General features: G+C 42.8%; 1 protein-coding gene across 2 annotated transcripts in view; it reads left to right on the forward strand.

The window, feature by feature from the left end:
• Positions 1-19538, forward strand: part of SOS2 (SOS Ras/Rho guanine nucleotide exchange factor 2) — a 72197-nt gene extending 52659 nt beyond the window's left edge. For both annotated transcript variants that reach the window (XM_054400036.1, XM_054400037.1), the window contains 11 exons: positions 2755-2858; positions 5324-5543; positions 7242-7361; positions 8451-8613; positions 10586-10703; positions 11733-11905; positions 13238-13354; positions 15029-15290; positions 16753-16794; positions 17902-18011; positions 19010-19538. In XM_054400036.1, coding sequence (XP_054256011.1) covers positions 2755-2858; positions 5324-5543; positions 7242-7361; positions 8451-8613; positions 10586-10703; positions 11733-11905; positions 13238-13354; positions 15029-15290; positions 16753-16794; positions 17902-18011; positions 19010-19519 — 1939 coding nt within the window. In that variant the 3' untranslated portion in view covers positions 19520-19538. The remainder of the gene's footprint in view (positions 1-2754; positions 2859-5323; positions 5544-7241; positions 7362-8450; positions 8614-10585; positions 10704-11732; positions 11906-13237; positions 13355-15028; positions 15291-16752; positions 16795-17901; positions 18012-19009) is intronic.
• The last annotated feature ends 660 nt before the right edge of the window (positions 19539-20198 follow it).

The raw sequence follows: 20198 nt of genomic DNA on the forward strand, positions 1-20198 counted from the left end.
GAGGGGCAGGAGAATCTCCCTCAACCTCCTGGGCACGCTTTTTTTAACGCACCCCAGGAGACCACTGGCCTATTGGCCACAGGAGCACATTGCTGGCTCATGGTGACCTTGTTGTCCACCAGCACTCCTGGTTGCTTCTCCACAGGTCAGCTCCTCACCTGCACCTGGTGCTGGGGGTTATTCCTCCCCACATACAGGACCCTACATGCATGGTCATTCATAGCCACCTGTTTGGAGCAAGAGCAGTTTGAGTACTCAAAGTGAAGGGTCATACTGACATGCCAGTACCTTCAAGGTAGCTGTTCAGAAAGTTGCTGTTTTCATCAGACACTTCTGTGCACATCTAAGTATCTATGTGCCACTGTAATCTTTGTCAGTACACAGACACCACCACCTTCCTGGATGTGATCCAAGTTATACAGCCTCGATGTAACCTTGATACTGGTGTGGCCTTGTACAGATTTATCAGGCCCTTGGTATTCCCAGTTTATCAGCTCCTGTGGGTTCAGCAGGAATAGCCTCCAGAGTTATCAGTTCCTGGAAAAGCTTCACACGCTGCCTCTCAGCATATGTTTCCCCTGATTTCAACTTACTGTTTTCTGGTAACTGTTTCTGCATCCATCCAGAGGTGCCTTTAGATCCTCTTCCTAGAAACTCACACAGAATGGGCATCTGTGACAGAATTGGTTCAAGACTTTAAACGTTGATGGGGTTTTTTTTGGTTGCTATTTTCTATTGCCTCCTCTGCTAGCTAGGTTGGAGGTTGCATCTTCCTATAGCACTGCTGAGTGCCACAGCTGAGCAGGACAAGTGCTTACCAACAACTGGGACCTGTAAAAAAGCTTGAGGCAGCAATTTACCATGTTTCTTACTGTTAGTTTTCAAATCAGTTTAGCACTTTTGCCTTCATATGTTATCTTTGAGCTATGCTTGAAACCCATGTCCCATTCCAAAGTTTCCAGCCTCTCTGGTTGTGGTTTCTTTCCTTGGTTGAGAGGTTAGGATACCTTTCTTCATGACAGCTACACTTTGATGTCTGATTTCACAGAATCATTTCGTTTGAAAAAGACCTTCAAGATCAAGTCCAACCATTACCTAACTCGGTTACCAAGGCTGGTGCTAAGCCGTGTCCCTCAGCACCACATCTCTGCATCTTTTAAACACCTCCAGGGATGAGAATCCCTGGGCAGCCTGTTCCAGTGTTTGAGAAACTTTTCAGTGAAGAAGTTTCTTTTAATATCCAACCTAAACTTTCCCTGGGTTGTTTTTTCATGCTGTGGTTGGTTTGCTCAGTCCCTTACTGACACCTGACTGATAAAACATATGGTTTAAAGCTGCTGTTTAACACAAACTCTTTGGCTTATTGAATTTAGGAGATACTAGATTTATCTAGTAGCTTGAAAAATAAGGCCCTCAATTTGAGCTGTTGGTTTGATATGTCCAGCACTTTCTAAATTCCAATGTTTCTAACAAGTTCAGAGAGAGCTGAGATCTGGGAAGAAGGTGGAAAATGTGAAGATGCTCATCCCTCCTTCCTTTCTTTCCCTCCTCACCTCACAGAAAATGCTGTGGACATGCTGTGCAGTGCACAGGCCTGGAAATGTTAACATCTTCAACTAACTAAATGCATGTGAGGTCATGAGAAAGAGGAGGTGCTAAGCTGGAAATGCAGTCAGCAGAAGCAGACAATCTTTCTTGCTCTTTCAATATGACTGCCATGGTATCTCAAAGGCAAAGACTGATTAGATAAGATCCCATATTCCTGTTGTTGGGAACTTGTTTCAAAACATCACTCCATTTGACGATGAGAAGCTGTCATTAATTTCCACCTCAAATGGTTTGTTTGAGTAGCCATTCTTTCATGTATTCTTCAACTTAGACACTGGGAAGAGAGTTATTTAATTCTCCCTGTATTCACATAGAGACTCAGCTAAACCAGCCAGCTTCTCTAGTGCTCTGACTCTCAGTAGACTGGTAGATGACCATCAGTAGTCATGCCCTGTCCCTCTCAAATGTTGTTTCCCCAACTCTACAAGGATGAAGCCACCGCAACCAGTAGTCTGAAACAGAGTTATCACTGGTTTACCTTAATATCCTGAGCTGCAAAGTATGGGGGAGTTCAGCAGCACTCTGCACTCTACTGGGCCACTTCTGCAAAGGTGGTGGTGCTGGACTAACCATGTCTTGCTGTAACCATCTTCTCCTCTGAGTTTGAGGCCATGGGCTTCTCCTTTAACCCCATCATCCTGTCCTGCCTCTCAAATTGGCACAGAGAAAATCTCTTGTATTAGTTGACTTTTATTAGTGGACTTTTATTAGACTCTTGTATTAGTGACTTTTGCTCACTCTTCAGTTAAGGTCCTGTGGTGCTCCCCAATAAATCAAAGTTTTGAGGTACTGGCTCAACTTGTTTACCTGAAGAATAGGCAAACCAGATTTTTATTGTGGTATGCTCAAAGAGGAGAAGGCATAAGAGCAGCTGTAATTCGCTTTTAGAGGTTTGTTTGTTAATTGTTTGTTTAAGAAAGCTCAGAGAAAAATGAAGATAAATTTTAGTGTTATCCTTAAAAGGAATCACTGGGTCTGGTACAGCCTTTTCTGTAATTAGAAGCTTGTAAAAGTAGGGCAGTAGATTAGCAACAACATCTAAGCTGAAATTCGTGCATAAGAAAGAACTACAAACGTGTTTCTTAGCAAATGGAAGATCCTAATTAGCTTCTTTGTAACATTTTTGTTTTCCCTCTCCTTCCTCAGGATATTAAATGTTTTTCGTCACTGGGTAGAGCACCATTTTTATGACTTTGAAAGAGATCTGGAGTTACTGGAGCGACTGGAGACGTTTATTTCCAGCGTAAGAGGTATGCTAATTGGTGATCATAAAATTCACAGGATGGTTTTGGTTGGAAGGGTCCTTCAAGATCATCTAGCTCCAAGCCCCCTGCCATGTGCAAGGAAACCTTCCACTAGACCAGGTTGCTCAAGGCCTCATCCAACTTGGCCTCGAACACCTCCAGGAAGGGGGCATCCATGACCTCCTGGGCAACCTGTTCCAGTGTCTCACCACCCTCACTGTAAAGAATTTCTTCCTAATATCCACTCTAAATCTGCCCTCCTCAAACTTCAGTCCTGTTCTTCCACCACTGGGTACAACCTGGTCTCATCCTGACATGATTGAGGCATGAGGATGTCTTTACAAAATGAGTAATGTTAATGTCTTTAATTGAGCTGTTTATGAGACTCCTTTTCATAATCAAGCTTTGGCCTGGAGCCTAAACAGCTACCAAAACATTACTTCAAGCATTATGATATTTATCTTTGGTAGATTTACTTCTGGACAGTTCATCCGTGCCTTACTCCATAATTTATATTGTCATCTTCCTCCTTGTGTTGTGTTGGTAGAGGATTCCTTCCCTTGGTTATTGAGACTCATGACTTTCCATCTTGTTTATTCCCATTTATTGAAAGTTCCAGCTGAAAATCATTACCTTTAGGAGAGGATAATTGACCCATTGGATATTGCTTCCTCTGGAGCAGTCCCTTACATGCAGAAACAGAATCTTAGTGTGGTGGTATTTGGAAGGGACCTCTGGAGATATCCAGTCCAATCACACTGCTAAAGCAGGGTCACTCGCAGCAGCTTGCCCAGGACCACAGTGTCCAGGTGGCTTTGGAACCTCTGGAGAAGACTTCACAGCTGGGCAGCCTCCTCCAGCACCCTCACAGCACAGAAGCTTCTTCTCCTGTTCAGATGGAACTACCTGGGTTCCACTTTGTGCGATAGGACTATCAGTGGACACCACTGAAAAGAGCCTGGCCCTATCCTCTTGGCTCCCACCCCTTAGGTTTCTGAGCATTGAGAAGATCCCCTCTCAGGCTGCTTTTCTCCAGGCTAAACAGCCACAGAGATGTTCCAGTGCCCTCAGCATCTTCAGAGCCTCCACTGGACTCTCCCTGGTAATTCCCTGTCTCTCTTGAACTGGGGGGCCCAGAACTGGACCCAGTCTTCCAGCTGTGGCCTCACTAGGGCAGAGGGGGATGAGAACCTCCCTCAACCTGCTGGCCACACTCTTCTGAATGTACCCATGCTACAGATGAGCAGATACTTTTGACAGTCTGTGAGGAAAGGAACAATGTTACAGAGTCACTGGATCACAGGTTGGAAGAGACCACCTGTCCTTCTAGAGCAGGACCACCTAGAGCAGGTCGCACAATAGCACACCCAGGTGGGTTTTGAATGTCTCCAGAGTAGGAGACTCCACAACCTCTCTGGGCAGCCTGTTCCAGGGCTCTGTCACCCTCACCTTGAAAAAGTTTTCCTTTATGTTCACATGGAACCTCCTATGCTTCAGCTTGCACTCTTTGCTCCTTGTCCTATTATTGGACGTCACTGAGAAGAGCCTGACTGTCCTCCTGACACTCACCCTTCACATATTTATAAATATTAATGAAGTCACCCTTCAGTCTCCTCTTCTCCAGCTCCCTCAGCCTTTCCTCAGAAGGGAGATGTTCCACTCCCTTCAGCATCTGTGTGGCTCTGCGCTGGACTCTTTCATGCAGTTCCCTGTCTCTGAACTGAGGGGCCTAGAACTAAAGGGTGTTGGTTAATCAGTTTTAATTATTCTGGCAATTCTAGATTTTATTTTCCAGGTTGGCCAGCCCATTGGGCACTATAATTCTGAGACAAACTCAGAGAAAGACAGCTTATCTTTTGCAGAGGTCTCCATGCTAACCATTGCTAACCAGAAAGGAATAATTCCATTTTAGTTAGTCTCCTAAAAGCTATTTATCTTGAACTGCTAAAGGTACTTCCCATCTTGTCCACTAGAAATGTTGCACTGACACTGTAAATGTGTATTTTGCTAATCATAGAATCATTGAGGTTGGAAAAGACCTCTTAAGCCCACTAAGTCCAACCTTCTACCCAACATCTGCAGTGCACTAGGACAGCATGTTGCAAAGATGTCACTTGAAGCTTGTTATTTTTAGTTTTAAGCAGATGAAGCTAGAAGTCAAAGTGGAGATGGTTGCAGACTGAGGGGGAAAAGTAAAATACAATGTATACAGAGTCACTTTTTTCCACTGAAAACTGACAGTGGAAGTGCTTAAAGGCAGCTGGGCACCCAGAAATTCATGTACATGTGTATTTCCCCAGGGATACATGTGCAAGAACCCATCTGAGGAAAAACAGGGAACTTACAAATGTACTTAATTTGCTTGCAGGATTTTGAGGGCATGTACAGTTCTGGGAGGATTCAGTAAATTACTGAAAATAGTTTAAGTTGGTATTAAAAAAAAGAGGGGGGGTATGGTTTCTGTTTTGCAGGGAAATCCATGAAGAAGTGGGTGGAATCAATTGCTAAAATCATCAAGAGGAAAAAAGCTCAAGCCAATGGAATTAGTCACAACATCACCTTTGAGAGCCCACCTCCCCCCATCGAGTGGCACATTTGGCGTGTTGGGCACAGCGAGACCTTGGACCTCATGACTCTGCACCCCATAGAAATTGCACGGCAGCTGACACTGCTGGAGTCTGACCTCTATAGGTAGGGATGGAACTAATCCAGGGCTTTTTTGGAACTAATACACATTTTTTTATTTTTTTTCTTTTTTCTTTTTTCTTTTTTCTTTTTCTTTTTTTCTTTTTCTTTTTCTTTTTTTTTTTTCTTTTTTTTCTTTTTCTTTTTCTTTTTCTTTTTCTTTTTCTTTTTCTTTTTCTTTTTCTTTTTCTTTTTCTTTTTCTTTTTCTTTTTCTTTTTCTTTTTCTTTTTCTTTTTCTTTTTCTTTTTCTTCTTTTTCTTTCTCTTTTCTCTTTTTCTTTTTTCTTTTTCTTTTTTCTTTTTCTTTTTTCTTTTTTTTCTTTTTTTTCTTTTTCTTTTTCTTTTTCTTTTTCTTTTTCTTTTTCTTTTTCTTTTTCTTTTTCTTTTTCTTTTTCTTTTTATTTTTCTTTTTCTTTTTCTTTTTCTTTTTCTTTTTCTTTTTCTTTTTCTTTTTTCTTTTTCTTTTTCTTTTTCTTCTTCTTTTTCTTTCTCTTTTCTCTTTTTCTTTTTTCTTTTTCTTTTTTTCTTCTTCTTTTTCTTTTTTCTTTTTTTTTTCTTTTTTTTTCTTTTTTCTTTTTCTTTTTCTTTTTCTTTTTCTTTTTCTTTTTCTTTTTTCTTTTTCTTTTTCTTTTTCTTTTTCTTTTTCTTTTTCTTTTTCTTCTTCTTTTTCTTTTTCTTTTTTCTTTTTCTTTTTTCTTTTTCTTTTTCTTTTTTTCTCTTTTTCCTTTTCCTTTTCCTTTTCCTTTTCCTTTTCCTTTTTCCTTTTCCTTTTCCTTTTTTTTTTTCCTCTTTGTGAGTATTTGAACAGGAAAGAGTTTTAATTCATAGAATCAGTCAAAAGCAAGTCGCCTTGACTTCCAGAGTTTATGGAAAGAGGTTTTCTTGACCTCTGATTGATCACAAAATATGCAAGGGGGGAAAAAAAAGGTTGTTTTATCTCCATCTCAGACTTCTGACGAGAGAAGCGCAGGAAGGATACTAAAATACTATGAGCAGATAATTGTCTACTTCTTAAAATGAACTTAGTGTTACAGTAATAAAAAAATTTCTCTTGCATCACACAGCACACAAAATTATCTCCCTTCCTTTATAGCTGTGTAGCAAAAGCTCTTCTCTTAATGTTCTTTGCATATAACCATAGCACTGCTCTCTCTGTCAAGGTCCTCTCATCTAATTGTGAAGAGGTTTTTTTGGTCTTGTACCATAGGTACTCTGCTGTTTCCCAGCTCTCTTGTTACCTGTGATAAATAGAGCTGATCTCGATACGAGAGCTAGTGTGTTGCTGGGTAGAAACTCCCTAAGGCCTTACAAAACTCCTTTTGTGCTTCGGTGGCAGCAGGTTTTTTTGTCTTGAAACGGTCCATTTTTTTAGCAGGTTGCTCAAAGTACTTCAACTTCCTATTATAACTGTCTTTAAGATGCTTTCTTACGCTTTCAGGAAATTAAACTTACTCCTTTGTCATTTTCTTATCTGAAAAAGCTTATTAAAAAATGCCAGTTTCAGTTAAGATAAAAAATGTATTTCCTTCTATAGTCAAACACTCGACAAAAAGATATTTTAGGTAACTTTTGCAGTAGATTGGGTTGGATGTGTGAAATATCAAGTTGTGATTAAGGGAAGAAATAATCTTTTAATGCAAACAGAGAGCATACTGTTATTATTCATCCTGAGCATTCTTCTGCACCTTACTTTGTCATTATCAGGGCAGTGCAGCCTTCTGAACTCGTCGGGAGTGTGTGGACTAAAGAAGATAAGGAAATTAACTCTCCAAATCTCCTGAAAATGATTCGTCATACCACAAATCTCACTCTTTGGTTTGAAAAGTAAGTACAGGTGGTGACGGTGCAGTGGCATTAACTCCTGCTGAGGTGCAGAGAGAAGTGTGTTCCTGTTGCTTCAGTTCTGTTGACTCCAATCTTGAGGTGGCTGCAGGGTATTACAGGAATTTCAGTTCTTGGATGAAGGATGCATGCTCTGCCTATCATATATGCTCCCTCTTCTACAAGAAGGACATTGAAGTGCTGGAGCAGGTCCAGAGAAGGGCGAAAAAGCTGGTGAGGGGTCTGGAGAACAGGTCTGGTGAAGAGTAGCTGCGGGGACTGGGGTTGTTCAGCCTGGAGAAAAGGAAGCTTCTAGTTCTCTACAATATACCCTGAAAGGAGGTTGGAGTGAGGTTGGGATCAGTCTCTTCTCCCAAGAGACAAGTGACAGGGCAAGAGGAAGTGGCCTGAAGTTGTACCAGGGGAGGTTTGGGTTGGATACTGGAAGAAACTTCTTCCCTGCAAGGGTTCTCCAAGACAGGAACAGGCTGCCCAGGGAGGTGCTTGAATCCCCATCCCTGGAGGTGTTTAAAAGATGCAGAGATGTGGTGCTGAGGGATGTGGTTTGGCATCAGACTTGGTAGAGTTAGAGAATAGTTGGACTCAATGATCTTAAAGGTCTTTTCCAGCCTAAACAGTTCTATGATTCCTGAGACAAGATTTATTTCTAGTTATGTCCACTTGGTCAGCACTAGTCCTACTTAGATTTCTACAGTGATGAAAGTACCAGATTCTGTCCCCTTGTCTTAGTCTTTCTCACTTCTTTGAGATAATGAAGTACTTCTGAGGACGTGGCAAGGTTCAGAATGCTGCTGTAGGTACATTGGCATGATGAGAGTCATCCTTCCTGGATCTTGCTTTGGGTTTGCTTGATTATTTTACAGGATATGCCAACACCTCTCTTGGCTTTCCAACTTGAACATATGTAAGCTGTGATTACATCAATTTCTACTTGAGATTCTTGAGAGAGAGCCAAAATGTGCACACTGGATGTACTGCACAGTTTTTGCTTGAAAAAAATAGCTTTAGTAGCTGGCAAAATGCAAGGTTTTATTTCTCGGTCTTTTTCAAATCAACATCTTGTTTGATTAGGTGCATCGTGGAAACTGAGAACTTTGAAGAGAGAGTGGCTGTGCTGAGCAGGATTATAGAAGTCCTGCAGGTTTTCCAAGATCTGAATAATTTCAATGGTGTCTTGGAGATTGTCAGTGCAATGAACTCTGTGTCAGTGTACAGACTAGATCACACGTTTGAGGTAAGCTTGGGGCATTGCTCTTGGGAAAAAAATGAGAAGAAAACCCCAGAAATGCATCACACACTTCTGAAGTGAAAACCATACTGTCCATATCACACACATTTCTGAAGGGAAATCCATAGTGTCCATATCACACACATTTCTGAAAGGAAATGCATGGTGTCCATATCACACACACTTCTGAAGGGAAATGCATGGTGTCCATATCACACACACTTCTGAAGGGAAATGCATGGTGTCCATATCACACACACTTCTGAAGGGAAATGCATGGTGTCCATATCACACTTCTGAAGGGAAATCCATGGTGTCCATATCACACACACTCCTGAAGGGAAATGCATGGTGTCCATATCACACACACTTCTGAAGGGAAATGCATGGTGTCCATATCACACACACTCCTGAAGGGAAATCCATGGTGTCCATATCACACACACTTCTGAAGGGAAAACCATGGTGTCCATATCACACACACTTCTGAAGGGAAATCCATGGTGTCCATATCACACACACTTCTGAAGGGAAATCCATGGTGTCCATATCACACACACTTCTGAAGGGAAATGCATGGTGTCCATATCACACTTCTGAAGGGAAATCCATGGTGTCCATATCACACACACTTCTGAAGGGAAATCCATGGTGTCCATATCACACACACTTCTGAAGGGAAATCCATGGTGTCCATATCACACACACTTCTGAAGGGAAATCCATGGTGTGCATATCACACTTCTGAAGGGAAATCCGTGGTGTCCATATCACACACACTTCTGAAGGGAAAACCATGGTGTCCATATCACACACACTTCTGAAGGGAAATCCATAGTGTCCATATCACACACACTTCTGAAGGGAAATCCATGGTGTCCATATCACACTTAACACCATGGAAGAAAAGAATTGGGTTATTTATGAGAAAAGATAGGAGGTGGACTGGGTGTCTCAAAGGGTTTGTGATGGGAAGTGGAGCTTCTCAGCAGGTATTTTTCTTCAGCCCAAAACACCATGGCCATTTGACTGTTGTTCCTTAACCTGTCTGAAATGAGCCCTTTACTTCAGTGTAACATTTTATGAGTATGGAAGAGATGGATGCCAGAGCTGATAACTGTGGACTGGGATCTTTACAGGGAGGGTGGTGAGACACTAGAACAGGTTGCCCAGGGAGGCTGTGGATGCCCGCTCTCTGGAGGTGTTGAAGACCAGGTTGGATGAGGCCTTGAGTAGTCTGGTTTAGTGGAAGGTGTCCCCACCAATGGCAGGGGTGTTGGAACTAGATGATCTTGAAGGTCCCTTCTGACCCAAACCATTTTCTGAATCTATGAATATTGTAACAGCAGCATTTCCTACCTATCAAAAAATGTGAGGGTAGAAGGGCATGGGGTGGGGATAGCTAAAACTCAATTCCAGCTGATAATAAGTTTTCTTGGATGAGAGAGTCTCAAAAAGTTCAGATTATCTGAGGCAGAAACAAATAACCTGCTGAAACCAGCAAGATGGACAGTAGGAAGAGAGGCTACTCCACAAGTAGTGACTGTTTTTTTGCTTGCCAAGGAAAAGAAATGCCTAGGATTTGGCAGCAGAGCCTCCCTCTACTAAAATAGAAGCAGCAGCATGAATAAAATGTTTAGAGATTTGTATACTTTTGAAAGAAGACAATACCAGGCCTTTAAGTTAAATTCAAAATTAAATGTTTTGTGTTTGTTAAGCTTAAAGGCCAGGATTATGCTTGTAGGCTTGACAGACAAAATAATAGCCTGTTTGCATAGCCTCCTAATTCACAGGGCTAAACTGTTGGACTGATAGTGCTGCAGTCCAGAGCAAACCGTTTACAAAAGGGATTTTTTTAAATCTGAATTTCAGTTCCTAAGGTTTGCTGAGAGCAGGGAAATTGCCTTGATTTTTCTGACCATTCTACTGAGATTTGCATCCCTGTTTTTTTTTTTTTTTTTCCCTTTAAACAATTTAGGCACTACAGGAAAGAAAAAAGAGAGTTTTGGATGAAGCAGTAGAATTAAGCCAAGACCATTTTAAAAAATACCTAGCTAAGCTCAAGTCAATCAACCCACCCTGTGTGCCTTTCTTTGGTAAGTAACAGCAGGGCAGGCTAACACTGTCTGAATTGTCCATCTTGAATTTGATGCAGATGTGTTGAAATGTTTAGGCCTCTGTTTAATTTCATTTCTTTTGAATATCATATGTCCTGGTGGGACAACAAGGTCACCATGAGCCAGCAATGTGTTCCTGTGGCCAAGAAGGCCCAATGGTCTCCTGGGGTGCTTTCAGAAGAGTGTGGCCGGGAGGCCAAGGAGATTTGTCCTCCTCTACTCTGCACTAGTGAGGCCACATCTGGAGTACTGTGTCCAATTCTGTGTTTCCCAGTTCAAGAGACACAAGGAACTACTGGAGAGAGTCCACTGGAGGCTACAAAGATGCTGAGGGGCCTGGAGCATCTCTGTGAGGAGGAGAGGCTGAGAGACCTGGGGCTGTTTAGTCTGGGGAAGAGCAGCCTGAGAGGGGATCTGATCAATGCAGAGCAAGAGCTAAAGGGTGGGGGGCAGGAGAATGAAGCCAGACTCTTTTCAGTGGTGCCCAGTGGCAGCACAAGGAGCAGTGGGCACAAACAGGAATCCAGGAGGTTTCATCTGAACTGGAGGAGAAAAATCCTTGCTGTGAGGTTGCTGGAGCCCTGGAGCAGGCTGCCCAGAGGGGTTGTGGAGTCTCCTTCTCTAGAGAGATTTCAAAGCCACCTGGACATTGTGATCCTAGGCAAGCTGCTGTTTGCTTTAGCAGGGGGGTTGGACTGGATGATCTCCAGAGGTCCCTTCCAACCCCCATCTTGCTGGGATTCTGTGTGTTGTGACTGACTTCCTAGGCTTGTGATGTTTTTAGACTTCAGTGCCTTCTATATGCATTTATTTTTCTAATTTAGTATACAGCTTACTGGTATTACAGTGGTTTGAATACTGCCTTGGTTTAACACTGCCTGCATGTTGGTGATCTAATTGTGGTGATTACCTGCAGCTCAGGATCTCATGTTAAGGGATTAAAACATTTTCTTTGTATAAGAAACAGAATGAAATGGAACTTCAGAAAACACTTCCTTTTTTTTCCAGGAATATACCTAACAAATATTTTGAAGACAGAAGAAGGGAATCCTGACTTTCTTAAAAGACAAGGGAAAGAGTTAATTAACTTCAGTAAGAGGAGAAAAGTGGCTGAAATTACAGGAGAAATTCAGCAGTATCAAAACCAGCCTTACTGTTTACGGATAGAGCCAGAAATTCGGGTAAACAAACATTCAATATCTCTTTGGGGAATATGAGAGAGAAAAGAATGTACAGAGCAAAAAAATTGTCAGATAATCTTCTAGTATTAGACCTAATCTTGAATGAGCAGTGCCCATCAGAAGAGGGGGGAACAGTGGCTTGTAGAGAACAAAGCATCACCACTCAGGACTTTGTAGAAGTGGAGACTTAATTGCCTGGACTCCATATTCTGAGTCTTGTTCATCCCCTTACTGTTCTGCAGCCTTGTATCAGTGAGATTTTAGCAACAAACCAGAATGAAGAATAGATACTGACTGAAAACCAGAGCTTTTTAAGAGAAGAATCAGTTGCCCTTAACCTAAAGTGCTCTGTACATGACTGGTCTGTCTAGCTCTGTCATTCTGTACTGACACTTCTGACCAAAATCTCATGACCCAGCTAATGGTGTGTGGACAGGTCTCAATCTCAGCTAATCAACAGCAGCAGGCAGGAAGCAACACAACTGGTTACCTGAGGAATTAATTGAGCAGTAGTACTGCTGTTTAGAATGTGAGTTGCATTGTGTGTTTAATGGCTGTGCACATAGTTGCAAAGAGTTTAGGAGATGGACAGTAGTCCTAGGCCAAGAAGTACGTTAAGTTCAAGGTTATGGCAGTATTTGTGCTGAAAAAAAACAAATGCAAAACATTGCAGGTCACCCCTCAGAGATTCTGACTGCAGCCAGACCAGGACTATCAAGCCTTCGGGGAGCTTTGTCCCGTCCCATGCCCTTGGTGCCAATCTTGTTGTAGCCATGCCTTCCCTCTGGCCCTTGTGCAGCAGCACCAGACTCCAACTCCGTCCCTACCTCTGGCCTTCCTGCTTTCATCCTTTATCCCCTCCTGTTCTTCCTAGTTACTGATCACATCCAAAACACCTCTGAGAAGTGCCACTGGAATAACCTTTGCTTCCACTACTATATCATCTGTATTCTGCTGCTTCCCAGGTCTGGGATGTTCAGGATGCTCTTAACATGGCCTTTAACACCACTGTGCTGTGCGTGACTCAGTGGTCAAAATATTAGCAAGCAGTGTACGCAAGAGTCTTAATTTACCATGTCTGGTTATTTGACACAAGGTCATTCTTTCATGTCAGGAAACATCCTGTGAATGTGATTATTTCTTAAATTGGATTGTTTTGTATTTGTGTCAGGGAGTGTTTTACTCTGTTTCTCTGGAAATAAGCTAGTGAAAGGTAGTGAAAAACTTAATCGTAGATTTAATCACAGATTTTTAATGTTAATTATGAGCATTTCATTAAAATTCATTGTATCTACTTACTGCTTAAATATTCTTGATGCTTGTTTCATGTAGAAATTCTTTGAAAATCTCAATCCCATGGGGAAGATACCAGAAAAAGAGTTTACAGATTATCTGTTCAACAAGTCATTAGAAATTGAACCTCGGAACTGCAAGCAACCACCTAGATTTGTAAGTCAATTTAAACAGCTAAAATCCACCAGCCACTATGAGAAAGAATGCTTAGTTAGCTCAATAAGCCATCTGGATTTCCTTCACAATTCTGTTGAGATTTTTCCAGCAAAACTTGGTTTAAAAATACTTTCATTTCAGATGTTTGTCACTACTGAAAACCTTTGGCTCCTTTTAGAATGAACATTTTTCAGCCTGAAATCCTGCTGCTGAAATTTGAGGTTTTTACCATATAGTCATTTGTTAGCATATGTAATAACATTTCTCACTTCCCAATACCAAGAAATCTTCTAAATGTGTTAAGTTTTCTTTAATGGGAAATCATCTTCTGTTTTTATTTCGTCTAAATATTTTTTGTCTTGTTGCAAAAACTGAAGGATTGACAAGGTGCAACCATCTTGCTGAACAAAATTTAGCTCATTTCAAAGGAAGAGAAATTTTGTCTCTTAAAAAAAATAGCTGCTGGAGCTTGGGCTGCTTTGCTTCTTTTTTTAAGCAGAAAATCACTTTCGAGAATGCTTGTGTTTTATACATTTTAATTGTACTTCTGAGTAGTTGTAGACAGCTCTGATTTTGGGGAGAGCTATAAATCATTTGGCAATCTCTTGTCAGAAGAATGAGTAAGATGCTACAAATACGGCAAGAAAATGACAACAAGCTGCTCCTCAGTGTCCATACTGCCAGTCCCATCTTTACAGTTCATGATTTCCAACTAGTCATTCTTCTTGGGATTTCAGGAAAGTCCATTTCTGGGCACTGCAATGTGGTGGAGTTGCGCATACCACCATAGAATGGGAACGTAATTCACCTTTAATTGATTGGACTTTGATGTGTGCTGTGTTATACTTGAGCCTAATGAGGCTTGTCCCATTCACACCAGTGACCTGTATTTCAGAATTGTGTCCTGACTATCCCAGAGGATGTAGACAACATGCATCTGAGTGTGGCCTTGATCTTGGCCATGTGTAGGGACCTGGTGACCTGCTGTGGTAGAAGCATGCCTTATGGTACTGTTGTGAGGCTCTTCTGCAGGCCTGTGCTGGAACTTACAGAATCATAGAATTGTTTGGGTTGGAAAAGACCTCTAAGATCTTCAAGTCCAACCATCAACCTAACACCATCATGGCTATTAAACCATGTCCCCAGGTGCTATGTCCACATGTTTCTTAACACCTCCAGGGATGGTAACTCCACCACCTCCCCGGGCAACCCGTTCAAGTGCCTGACCACTTTTGCAGGAAAGAAATTTTTCCTAATATCCAATTCAAACCTCTTCTGGTGCAATTTCAGGCCATTTCCTCTTTCCTTATCACCTGATTCTAGGGAGAAAAGACAGACCCCAAACTTGAAATAAATCTCTCTCTCTCCCACGTTTGTGACTTACTCCTCCTTGTGTTTTGTCCTGATCTGAAACTTGACTCTTTGTTCTTCATTGCTTTGAAGAAAAAAAAATTAAAAATTGTTAACCTGGGAAAGAAACCTTTATTAAGCTGCCTCCATAACTATCCAGTAAACTCCTGCTGTATATAGAACACTGTACCTCAAGTGGGTTTTAGAAAGGCTGTGCCACTTCTCAAGGTGTATTTGCTAAGTACTGATTAAGATATCTCACAGAGACTTGGCAGCTCTGCGATCTGAAATGTCAGCAGCACTAACCAGCTGTACTTCCTCCAGCCTAGAAAAACAACCTACCCCCTGAAATCTCCCGGGATAAGGCCCAACACCGGCAGACACGGCTCCACTTCTGGCACCTTGAGAAGTCATCCGCTGCCACTCGAAAAGGAACCCAGCAAGATAAGTTTCAGTAGAATCACTGAGGCAGAGCATGAAACAACAGCATCAGCACCAACTTCTCCAAACACGCCGTCTACGCCGCCGGTGTCAGCTTCTTCAGAGTTCAGCGTGTTCTTAGACATCGACCTCAACAGCTCCTATGGTAAACATGCAAGATGTTCTAACAACCCTTGTCACTGTCCCTCAGCCTTCCAAATTTGTTGATGTGCAAGCCAGCCTTTTGGGAAAAAATGCTGCAAAATTTAGTTGTGGACTATGAAGTTTGTAGAATCATGGAATTGTTTGGGTTGGAAAAGACCTTTTAAGATCATGAAGTCCAGCGATCAGCCCAACACCATCATGGCCACTAAACCATATCCCAGAGTGCCATGTCCACACATTTCTTGAATAGCTCCAGGGATGGTGACTCCACCACCTCCCTGGGCAGTCTGTTCCAATGCCTGACCACTCTCGCAGGAAGAAATTTTTCCTAATATCCAATCTAAAACTCCCCTGGCACAATTTCAGGCCTGACAATAGGAAGAAGAGGCCGATCCCCACCTCACTCCAACCTCCTTTGAGGGAGTTGTTGAGAGCAGTGATGTCTCCCCTTAGCCTCCTCTTCTCCAGGCTAAACAATCAAGTTCTTATGTCAGTGGTCTGGAAATCCCTGCTGTAAGGAGGTAACTGACAAGTGCCATTTCCAGTCATTTTGCCTACTGGAGCTGAGACAGTATGTTACAGGAGGTGTCCCCATGAGGCATTGCTGTGCAGGGGCTCTGCTGCATAGAGAGAAAAGGTGCTGAGGACCTGATATCCACACTAGTGTGTGTTTTTGGATTGGTCCTATGAATGTGATTCTAGTTTGATTTCCTTTGAAGGGAATCCAGGCTGTGTGTTTGAAGTGTGAACTGAAGCATCAGCAGTTGGGATGGTCAGGGCACTCACCCCCAAACACAGTCTTGATTAAAAAAAGGACATTATTAGTTCCTAAGTGACACTATCAGATGCACTGATAATGCTCACAAGCTTTGCTTGTAGCTGTGAGTACCTCCTTAGTCTTGAAAGCAGCATGTGACAGGTCTCAGCTCTGCTCTGAGGAGGCTGTGGAGTTGGCAGGTGGGGTAAGTCTGGTGCAGGGGACAAAAGTGATAAATACTGAGGGTGTTTGGGCTGCAAGGGACGTGAACAACAGTGTGGTCATGTCAGAACAGTGTAGGATAATCACAAACCGGTAAGAGTGGGAAAGGACCTCTGGAGATCATCCAGTCCAACCCCCCTGCTAAAGCAGGGTCACCCACAGCAGCTTGCTCAGCATCACAATGTCCAGGTGGCTTTGGAATCTCTCCAGAGAAGGAAACTCCACAACCTCTCTGGGCAGCTTGCTCCAGGGCTCCAGCACCCTCACAGCAAAGAAGTTTTTCCTTATCAAGTTTATAATGAATTCCCAGCATAACTTCCAATCTCTAGTTCAGCAGTATTTTACACAGGAAAGCGTAGTTCACATGAGCAGTAGATAAGCTTGGAGGTCATGGTGATCTTTGAGGTCATTCACAAGCAGGCATCACGTGCTGTTGTGTGGTTGTTCTGTCAGGCAGGATGTTAATGGATTCTTCTTTTAACAGGTAACAACAGCATCTTCGCTCCCGTCAGCTTGCCCCAGTCAAGTGAGTACAGTAACCATGTTAAATGTTTCATTTCACTCTGCTTTTCCTGCTTTTAGGAATTGGAATTAAAATCTGAAATGAAAATTTGGGCTGCATTTGTTAGGGCTCTGAGGGGAATTTTTGTGCAGGTTTCCGATCACATGTCCAGTAGGGAATGTAAAGTTTCAAAACTGCTCTGGTTTAGTTCTGGTTTGGTGTTTTTCTCCCAGGCTCTAGCCTGATTCCGCTTGTACTTTAAACGTCCTTGATTGTTTTCTTTGACCAATGCTGCAAAGGAACTAACATGATAAATCCATGTTACTACTTAGTGTTCTGGTTTTGGGGAAGAGGAGGTACTTTTTATACCACAGCTGGGAGGAATATCCTGTATTCATCCGTGTTGCCAACTTCTCTTTTTACTCCCTTTACTCCAGGCACTTACACTTCTTCACAATTATTCAATTACTATTTCAAACTGGAGAGCACAGGTTCCTATCATATTGATCCAGAGCTCTGTGCACTTCTGAGGGACAAAGCAAAGATGTGACAAAAGTCACAAACACAGCTTGAAGGGTTGTGTTGTTTCTTAACTTCCAAGGATTTCCCCCCTCCCCTGTATAAAGGAAAGACTAGAAATGTCCTAAAATGCTCTAAGAGTTAATACCACCAGTCCAGGGTATAATCCTCCTGCTTTAAAAGTGTCACAGACCTGTTAATGAAGTCCCTAAATGCCTGGATTTGAAGGTGGACCCATGTGGCAGAGAGAACAAACCTCCACTCCAGTGTAACTGAGGCACGTGGGCAAACTGTGGCAACAGGGGGTAAACTCTGCCACACAAGAGGGATTGCAGAGAAGGTTATTTAAGTGCACACTAGGAGTTAACTTCTTTATTTTTCTACCCTCCAAACAGTTGATGCATATCTTTGGTACTGGAAACAGGAGACCACTTTGGGAGGTGTATATCTGATTAAAGAAACAATTTCATACAGCTGAAGTTAACGGTTCATGTGGCTGTTGAGCACAAAGATCTGCTCATTTGAGTTTGGCTTCTAGTTTGGCTTAATATTCTAGAATATGTTCCTCAGATATTGCACAAGCAGTGAAATAATCTGCTTTTCTCGTTCCAGAGACTTTCTTCAGCTCGTGGGGTAGCTTTCCTAAACTAAGTGATGAGCCTCAAAACCCTCCTCCACTTCCTCCAAGAAAAAAAATGGATCAGGATGCTTCTAATGCTAAGGTATTTCTGTCCCATATTAAATAACCTGATAATAAATAATGGAACATCTAGAATCCTAGAATTGTAGAGTCGTTTAGCTTGGAAAAGACCTTCAAGATCATCAAGTCTAACCATATAGCAGGACTAAATATTTCCAAATACAGTGCACCAGTTCCTTCTTTCTGAGTTTCAGGATCCCAATGTCCAAACTCTGCTAGCCACTTTAGGAACAGGGCGGTTGTATTCAGATCAGTTGACATCAAGCTGAGGGATGAGATGGCATCCAGAGGGACCTGGACAGGTTTAGGTAGTGAGCCCATGTGAACCTCACAAGGTTCAACAAGGCCAAGTGTAAGGTCCTGCACCTGGGTCAGGACAGTCCCTGGTATCATTACAGGCTGGGGTTGAAGAGATGGAGAGTAGCCCTGAGGAGAAGGGTTTGGCATGAGCTGACACTGTGCGCTGCCAGCCCAGACTCAGCTGTGTCCTGGGCTGATCCCCAGCAGCGTGGGCAGCAGGTGGAGGGTGGACATTCTGCCCCTTTGTTCTGCTCTGCTGAGACTCTACCTGCAGTGCTGGGGCCAGCCCTGGAGTCCTCAGTAGAGATGTGGTCCTGTTGGAGCAGGACCAGAGGAGGTCACAAAAAAAACGATCCAAGGGCCCTTTGCTGTGAGGCCAGGCTGAGAGAGCTGGGGTTGTTCAGCCTGGTGAAGATAAGATGACATTACTGTAGCCTTTCAGTTCTTACAGGGACCAGTCAGAAAGCTGAAGACAGACATTTTAGCAGGGCCTGTTGTGACAGGACAAAGGGTGAAGGTTTAAACTGAGAGGGGAGATTTAGACTGGAGAGGAGGAAGAAACAGACATTTAAATGTTCCTTCCAACCCAAAGCATGCTATGATCAAAGATATGGCCATGCCAGTAGCAAAGGTTGAAAGAATTGTGCATCTGTTGGCAGGTCTGCTCTTCACCTAAACATCTGCATTTCTTACCACCTTGTCTTCTCTGTGACGTTGTAGGGAAGTTCAAAGTTGGACGATGATCCTCCAGCAATTCCACCTCGGCAGCCGCCACCTCCAAAGATCCAGCCTCGTGCTCCTGCTTACACTAACCCCCTTGAGCAGCCACTGCACAGCCCTCCTCCTCCACCCCCCCGGGACCCTCTTCCTGATACTCCACCACCGGTACCTCTCCGGCCACCCGAACACTTTATCAACTGCCCTCTGAACCTCCAGCCACCGCCGGTCGGACGCTTGCACCGAGATCCTGACCGGTTCAGGGAGGCAAGCACAGGTCCCAGCTCTCCTGGCACTCCTCCCAGCACTCCCTCACCCAGGGTTCTGCGTCGCTGCTGCGTGCTCAGCACCAGTCACAACAACCTGGTCAACCCACCTGCACCCCCAGTCCCACCCCGGCACAATTCAAGCCCTCAGTTACCAAAACTGCCACCAAAGACTTACAAAAGGGAGCTCTCCCACCCTCCTTTGCACAGACTGTCTTTGCTAGAAAATGCAGAAACTCCTCAATGACCTTGGCCATAGTAGTCTTGACACTGGAATAGTATTTGTAAAGTTCCTTTTTTTTTTTTTTATTTATTCCAGGAAAAGAAAAAAGGGCAGTGTATTTTAGTACTTTCACAAATTATGCTCTTAAAGTGCTGCTGATCATTTAAAAACAGGTTTAAATTAGAAAAAGAAGCCTACACACACTCTAGCCTGTGGCTGTTGGACAGTATGACCCTCAGGTGATCAGCAGCATTGCCTTGTCTCACCTCCTCAGTGCCGACAGTTTATGCCAGTATACAAAAAAAAACACCTTTGTTTTGTTTTGCACTGTAAATGACACTAAATGAATAGAAACTGACATCCTTTAATTGCACTGAGCCAAAAAAAAAACAAATTAAAAAGGTGCATCTGTGGAATTTTTTTTGTTCAGATTTAAGCACTAGTGGCCTTCGTGTTAAAACAAAGAGCAACAGGGACAATGCCACAAGAGGAGGATATTGAAGTGTTAGCCATTTTAAACCTCTGGCCACTGACCTCCTAACATCACCTCAGCACACAGAGGTGCCTGAGTGATGGCTCCTGTTCTCCACTCTTCTAATGCTGTGTCTTAATCGCCATTGATTTGCTGCTGAAGACAAAAAAGTAGATTGAAATCTAAATACCAAAATACTCATTTGGCCTTGATTCTGTTGAGAAAAGGGAT

The sequence above is a fragment of the Indicator indicator genome, chromosome 4, assembly GCF_027791375.1.
Source record: "Indicator indicator isolate 239-I01 chromosome 4, UM_Iind_1.1, whole genome shotgun sequence".
Taxonomy (NCBI): Eukaryota; Metazoa; Chordata; class Aves; order Piciformes; family Indicatoridae; genus Indicator; species Indicator indicator.